The sequence below is a fragment of the Piliocolobus tephrosceles genome, unplaced genomic scaffold (assembly GCF_002776525.5).
Source record: "Piliocolobus tephrosceles isolate RC106 unplaced genomic scaffold, ASM277652v3 unscaffolded_44312, whole genome shotgun sequence".
In the NCBI taxonomy this organism is placed as follows: Eukaryota; Metazoa; Chordata; class Mammalia; order Primates; family Cercopithecidae; genus Piliocolobus; species Piliocolobus tephrosceles.
Genome location: NW_022329102.1, coordinates 28,579 through 36,230, shown reverse-complemented (window position 1 = coordinate 36,230; position 7,652 = coordinate 28,579). Strand labels below are relative to the sequence as shown.

The following is a 7,652-nucleotide window of genomic DNA, read 5'->3' as shown; positions in this document are numbered from 1 at the left end:
TTACCAAGAAGCAAGGAGACTCACAGCTCTGGGGCCCTTCACTCTCTGGAGATTCTCTGCATGCATGCTGGCAGTTGCTGGGAGCTGTAGCATGGTGGAGTGGGGAGGGGAAGCCAGGCTGCAGTCAGAACAGACTATGATGAGCATGCTTGGTAAACTTCCTGAAGAGTTCTTAGAAGACAGGGGCCAAACATTCATTGAGATTTCCTTTCTTTTTCTAAATGCACATTCCCTCTCTTGAGTGTCATGTGCATGCTTTTGTTTTCCCTGTCTTAAATATACCTCTGACTGTCCCTGGTCCTTGCAAGGACCCTCATGGTTTTATAGGACCTGTTCCTTGGCTTCATTTCTAACCCCATTTTCTATGTTTTCCCAAGATTCTCACCTCAACCTGGAGTCACAGACTTTCTTGCTGCTGTTCAAACGTTGCAAGTTACTTTCAGTCTCACAGCCTTTACTTTTTCTGTTTCCTCTGCTTAAAGCGTCTCTGCCGCATTGTTTGTGACTGACTCCATTGTTTGATTTATGGATCTGATGAAATTTCACCTTCTAAATAAAGGGCTCCCAAGTAGCCTGTGTAAAATGGAATCACTAATCATTCCTGTCTCGTCTCTGCCTTTAACGTATTGCCTGTGTTTACCACCAGTGTATCGATTCTGTGTGGGCAGAATCTGTGTTCACCATGAAAAACCTAGAATAGTGGTTGGAAAAAACTGTTACCGAGTAATTACTTTTGGAATGAATGAAGGACAATATTCAACATTAGAACTTTTTTACTTAAAAGCAATAATGATAGCAATTCACTGCATATGACACCCAAATTATTTCTGTATTATAACTCAAAGGTACCAAAAAACCCTCTGAAGCTCATTCGTTAAAAATGTAAAGGTAGATGCTTTAAATAATCCCCAAATGCATCAAGACTTTGTAAGCACAAAACAGTGAAAGACATTATGAAAGTTAACATGTTAAACAAAATACTTCAAAAATTCTCATGGAACAAAATATCAGAACCAAAACTGAAATAAAAATATTTTAGTTGATATTATTCACAAAGAGTTACTGTTTTTTTTTTTGTTTTTTTTTTCCCACTCTTTCTGCCCAGGCTGGAGTGCAATAGTGTGATCTCGGCTCACTGCAACTTTTGCCTCCCGGGTTCAAGTGATTCTCCTGTCTCAGCCTCCCAAGTAGCTTGGATTTACGCACCACCACGCCAGCTGATTTTGTATTTTTAGTAGAGATGGGATTTCACTATGCTGACCAGGCTGGTCTCGAACTCCTGACCCCAGGTGATCCACCTGCCTCAGCCTCTCAAGTGCTGGGATTACAGGTGTGAGCCACCATGCCTGGCCAGTTACCATTTTCATACCAAAAACATGTTTATATTTATAAAAAACACGTTAATATTTATAAAGAAAATGTTTCAATAGAAAAAATGGGAAAAGGATAGAAACACACATTTCACAAAAACAGTAGTTACCTGGATAAACATGAAAACTTATATAAACATATTAGTAATCAAAAAAGGCAAGTTAAATAATGATACACCTGTGAAATTGACTAAGAAGGAAAAGCAGACACAATTCAGAACTGATGCAAGTGAAGTTTAATTCTGCAGCAAAATTTGAAGAGGCTTTTGGAAAAAAATTCAATGTTGTATATTAAGTTTGAATCACTGTATATCAAATGGTAGATTGTCTTAGGGAAAAACTTTCAGAGAGTGTTTTTGGTATAATTAGTTTTATTTCTGCATAATTTATATTAACAATTTTAACACAATGTCACTATTCACTATTAGGAGAAGATTACAATTGTGATATAATTACTTTGATAGATATTAACTCCAGTAGATACTGTCCAGTCATCTACACAAACACTACGTATTTCAAACTGAAGAGATGTAGCACAGAAGACTGGTTACAGAGGTGGCAAAGGGCTACAGGAAGGCTGGAGAAGTGGGCTGGGGAGTGTGGTCATCCAAGGACCAAGAGTCCTCGCCACTGGAGCCCCATGTGCCCCTCCCTGCTAAGCTGATGGACTCTGCCCTCCAGGGCTGCTGGGAGAGCCCTGCCCTGCTGATGTGCAGCTACCCAGATGCCCACCTCTCACCAGTGACTGAAACTGCCTCTCGGAGGCTGAAGCCTGAGACTCCCATGGTCCCTGTTGCTTATAGCTGCTGACCAGCACCCTCATCAGAGGCAGGGTAAAAAGCACATTTACTTCTTCCTCTCACCCTGCAGTGTCCACCCACAAGGGCCTGAGCTCTCAGAGCCTTATGAGAAATGAAGTAGCAAAGGAGACGGGACAGACCCTGTGCAGGCTGGAGCACTGCGGGTCAGAGGAGCCTCCAGCCCTCACATGTGCACCTGAAAACAGGACACTGTCTAGACAAGGGTGGTCACGAACAGACCTCCATGACACAGGAAAATGATCAACCTGTTTCCAGAGCACGTCTGTAGAGAAAAGTTCAGAGAATTTGGCTGCAAGATCCACGATGGTGGTGCCATTTCTTCTGTCGTCTTCCCCGTTTTGTCCAAATGCCTAACGCATGGTGTGCACTCAGGAAATATTTGTAAGTTGAAGGCAAGATATATTAAAGTACAATTTTTGTCTGTTTATTACATTAGAAGTTTAAAAATTTTCAACCAGTTTTTCTAGATTTTTCTATAACTTTAATGTCAGTATTTAAAACAAAAACAAACATAAAAATTAACTGCAACCCTAAAGCAATCTAGATTGCAAGTGAGTGATGGGAAAAAGAGTAAAATCAGTCCTAATGAAGAGCGAGAAAGGTGAAGTGAAGGAGATGACTTCAGTTTTAGTTTTGACCAAGGTACTGATTTATGGAGGTATCTCTGAGACATCAATTGACCTCTGCGTTTCAGATTCTATACCTGTGAAACGTTAGAAGAAAAATAACTCTCTCATAAAATTTACTTGAAGATTAAATGAAGATGCACACATACATATAGAATATATGTTGTAAAGCAGAAAAGGCTAAGTCTATTAACTAACTCATGTTTCATAGATAAGATTTTGATGATGAGATCTGAGATTATTATAAATATTGGTTAAGAGTTTGCATTTAAAAACAGGTAAAAATTTTAAAAGCCATTAGAAGAAAACCAGAATGGTTCAGGAGAGCTACCTACTGACTTCTTTAGCTCTCTTAATTGCATTCTTCTTCAAATCCCAGAGGTGATGAATCAACAGAAAGCTTTCATCCACTCCCCCTAGTGGACGTGGTAAAACCAGGCGTGATGTCACCTTCTTTCTTCTCTTTGTGCTCTTAACCGGGCCACAGACCACTAGCTCGTCTAGGTGAGGTTCAAGACAGCATCTGATGGTGAGTTCTACCAGGCAGACAGGCAGTACTAGTAGAAACAAAAGGGTAAGCCCTGCTCTCGACTTGTTCTGCTTCTGAAACCTTCTATTAGGAACGAAAGGGTAATCACGGCTCTCCACTTGTGCTTCTGAAACATTCTGTTAGTTCTTCACAGCATTTCCTCATTTTGTCTTTATTTTTTAATGGAGAAAAATACATGTGATTCTTTCTTAAAACTTCTATATAACACTTATTTACTGTGTCAATGGATTTTTAATTTCCATTTATGAAAAAATTTTTCTATATTTTTGTATTTTTATACAAAGATGCATTTATTTTCCTGTCACTAAACTTTTATAGAGGAAAAGTGACTGATTTTCTTTTGAGTGGGGATGATTTCTGAGGGTTACAAAACTCGAGAAACAATGTCTCAGTCATTTTGTGTTTCCCTGATGAAACCCACAGAGGGCGGCCTAAACCCAAGTGTATACTGCGGAGGGAGGACGGTGTCCGTTAAAGAACTGAGGCCGAGTTACATGCTCTGGGTCCCACTCTTGGGCTGAGACATGCGTTCTTTCTCAGGTTAGGTGTGTGATATTAGGCAGGTATCCTGAGAACCTGAATTTTTATAATATGTAAAAAGAGAAAATACTATGATGAAGTAACTCGTAGGCTCTTGGGAAAGAAGAAATGTAAAGTATTAAACAATTTTAGTATTAGAACAATTCCTGGGATGGTGTCTGCTTCAAATAAAGATTTGATATGACTCCATTTATACTTCTAATAAATCCCCAAGTTAAACATGCATTAAACAATTTCCATAAAATTCAAACAAGCGGAGAGAGAAGAAGAATGAACGGGGGCCGGTCACTACGTGTGGACAGTGTTTCCACAGCTGTCCCGTGTCCTGGGTAAGCTCTGAGTGGCTGAATGATAGTTGTCCCCATGTACCAAAGTGCAGCACAAAGATTTGTCAGCAAGCCCCGCATCCCCCTGCCCTCCTGTTCCCCTGAATTTACTGAGCAAACACCTTTTAGGTCTTCACACGTGCTGGTCACTCCCCTGGTCCTTGCTTCACTTTGGCCACAAATACAGACGAGATCAGCAGGTGTGTTTTGCAGTTTATTGGAATGTTTTAAAATTGTACACAGATCTCAGCCACCATTTGCCAGTGGGGACAGCATTTGACATAAATAATCTACCCGCCTACCTATCTATTCATATGTATAGAAATATATAGACACACAAAATGTCTCAGATTTGTTGGATATTTATATTAAAGCATCAAAGCATCCCAGAATATTGGAACTTTTGGTGAATTGAATGTCTTAACTAGTTTTTATAATTATTATAAGAATACAAAATGTATTTGAAACTTGTAAATTCATTCCAAAATGTCCCTGCATCATAACCACAGCTAAAGTCTTCCCAGAAAGAGGAGTTATTCTGTCCTTATTCTTGACTAGGGCTATCAAAATTTCACATCTAATATGTCAGAAGTTGAAAAGTTGGAAAGGTTTAATTTCTTTTGGAGAAAATGTGGAAGAAGCTGGTAGGGATTATTTCAGAAAGGCCGGATATATTTTGTGTCTATTGCCCTTGTTTTGTAGCTGTTTAAAAATTCCACTGTAAATCACATTGACAAATTAATTTTTCCTGAATACATTGACTGTGACCTCCTTAAGTGCACTGAAGTTCAATTCGTCTTTGATTCATCTTCAGCATATAACACAGACAGGCTGTGAGTGTCACGGTAGAGAAGGGAACAGTGAGGTGAAGTCAGTAGCATCTCAGTGTTTGATTTTCCTCCCTGCTTCTCAGTTTGTATGAAAGACTGATTGCGGCAGGCAATAAAACATACGATGTTTGCAAAAACAACTAAAGCCTTGTCTGATAAACAGCAGCGACCCTCCAAGTTCTAGTTGTTCCTTGCTGAGATTTAATGAGCTTTAAAATAAGGGGAGCTATAAGGAGATGAGGTTGGAGGACCACATACTAGACAGGAAGGACATGGGATTCTCCAAAAAGCTCTGCATAACCAGGGTTAAAATAAGAAATGTAGAACACAGTTATATATTCACCTGTGTGTGTTTACATAAATATGTTTATATATAAAACCAGAATATTTACACATAAACACACAAATGTAAAATCCAAAGTTGTTTTTTTCAAGTGGGTCATATGCTTTATTTTGCAGACCTTCTGCCATTTTTATTTTGAAAATCAACTTCTTAAATGTATGAACAGGTACTGCATCTGGAGAATGGAAGTTAATGCATCTTATATAATAATAATAGTAGCAACCATCTTAGGTAGGTTGTGCAGAATAGTATAGATATTAACTCTTTAAGAGTATATGTGTTTATTTATCGGAAACTGTACCATTCTAAGCACTTTCATTACATTTCCTCATTTTCCCCTCATCACACCTGAGCTCAAACATGATTTTTATCCTTTTTGATGTAGACTGGAGAAAGGAATGGCAGATAGAGAAAAAGATGGACCTATGGCTGGAGTCTGTGTGTGTGCTCCTTACTCATGTCCCTCAATGTCTAAAGGGTCAGTCGTGTGTGAGGATCCTTCCCTGCTCACGAGAAGGTGAGGCTCGCTCCATGCAATCATAGAACCTCACAGCATGGCCCGATCCTGGGGGGGGAGGAGTTTCAAACATCTGGTATAACTTCTTTTCCAAGTTACACTTTAGTTACTTGCTACATCTTTCTTATATGAAATATACCTCTGAGTATTTTGAAGATGCTTATTTTCGTAAACCAGAGATGTTAATTCAGCCCTCTATGACAAAAACTCTAGAAAAAACGAGTTTGATTTATCTTTTACAATGAGTCACATTTGTGTTAGCAGAGGAGGGTGGTTCTGCAAATTTCCAGTACTTGTTGATAAATGACACTATGAGGAAAGTTTATGAATTTGAACCGTGACAACCTTTACTATTAGTTACCAATTCTTTTGGCCTATAGTTGTGAATTCTTAGTTTGTTTTGTAAATTTGTTATATTATGTTATTTATATACTCAACTCCCCAGACCCGTGGGACTTACTCAGGTTAGCACAATCAGCATACACGAACGTGAGTACTCACTAAACACTTGTTACAAAGGGATGCGTTACACTAACTCCAAAACTCTCCTTGGTGGCCTAGGTGAAACCTCATGGCCAACACCACCTGGATGGCCAACCACACTGGATGGTCGGATTTCATCCTGATGGGACTCTTCAGACGATCCAAACATCCAGCTCTACTGTGTGTGGTCATTTTTGTGGTTTTCCTGATGGCATTGTCTGGAAATGCTGTCCTGATCCTGCTGATACACTCTGACTCCCACCTCCACACCCCCATGTACTTTTTCATCAGTCAATTGTCTCTCATGGACATGGTGTACATTTCTGTCACTGTGCCCAAGATGCTCCTGGACCAGGTCATGGGTGTGAATAAGATCTCAGCCCCCGAGTGTGGGATGCAGATGTTCCTCTATCTGACACTAGCAGGTTCGGAAGTTTTCCTTCTAGCCGCCATGGCCTATGACCGCTACGTGGCCATCTGCCGTCCTCTCCGTTACCCTGTCCTCATGACCCATAGGGTGTGTCTCTTCCTGGCATCGGGCTGCTGGTTCCTGGGCTCAGTGGATGGCTTCATGCTCACTCCCATCACCATGACCTTCCCGTTCTGTGGACCTCGGGAGATTCATCATTTCTTCTGTGAAGTCCCTGCTGTATTGAAACTCTCCTGCTCGGACACCTCCCTCTATGAGACCCTCATGTACCTATGCTGTGTCCTCATGCTCCTCATCCCTGTGATGATCATTTCAAGCTCCTATTTACTCATCCTCCTCACCATCCACAGGATGAACTCAGCAGAGGGCCGGAGAAAGGCCTTTGCCACCTGCTCCTCCCACCTGACTGTGGTCGTCCTCTTCTACGGGGCTGCCATCTACACCTACATGCTCCCCAGCTCCTACCACACCCCTGAGAAGGACATGATGGTATCTGTCTTCTACACCATCCTCACTCCAGTGCTGAACCCTTTAATCTATGGTCTTAGGAATAAGGATGTCATGGGGGCTCTGAAGAAAATGTTAACTGTGAGAAATGTCCTTTAAGGAAATTATAAAGTGGGACATTTGGATATAAAGATTTATTTTCCTTTTCTCTATCCATCAGATACTTAGGATTTTTATCCACATGTTGTTCCTTAGACTCTCATACAATGATGTCTCATCTCATATTCATCTCATGTTGAGGAATTCTTTCACTGTGTGGAAACTCTATTTTACCGTCCTTGTCCACCCAAAATTCTTATACGATTGTCT

The 7,652-nt window shown here is 40.4% G+C and overlaps 1 protein-coding gene across 1 annotated transcript; it reads left to right on the top strand.

Moving 5' to 3' along the window:
• The first annotated feature begins 6,494 nt into the window (after window positions 1–6,494).
• On the top strand, window positions 6,495–7,442 carry LOC113224293 (olfactory receptor 2T4-like). The gene has a single exon (XM_026453506.1). The coding sequence runs from the start codon at window positions 6,495–6,497 to the stop codon at window positions 7,440–7,442; it is 948 nt and encodes a 315-aa protein (XP_026309291.1).
• Window positions 7,443–7,652: the final 210 nt, after the last annotated feature.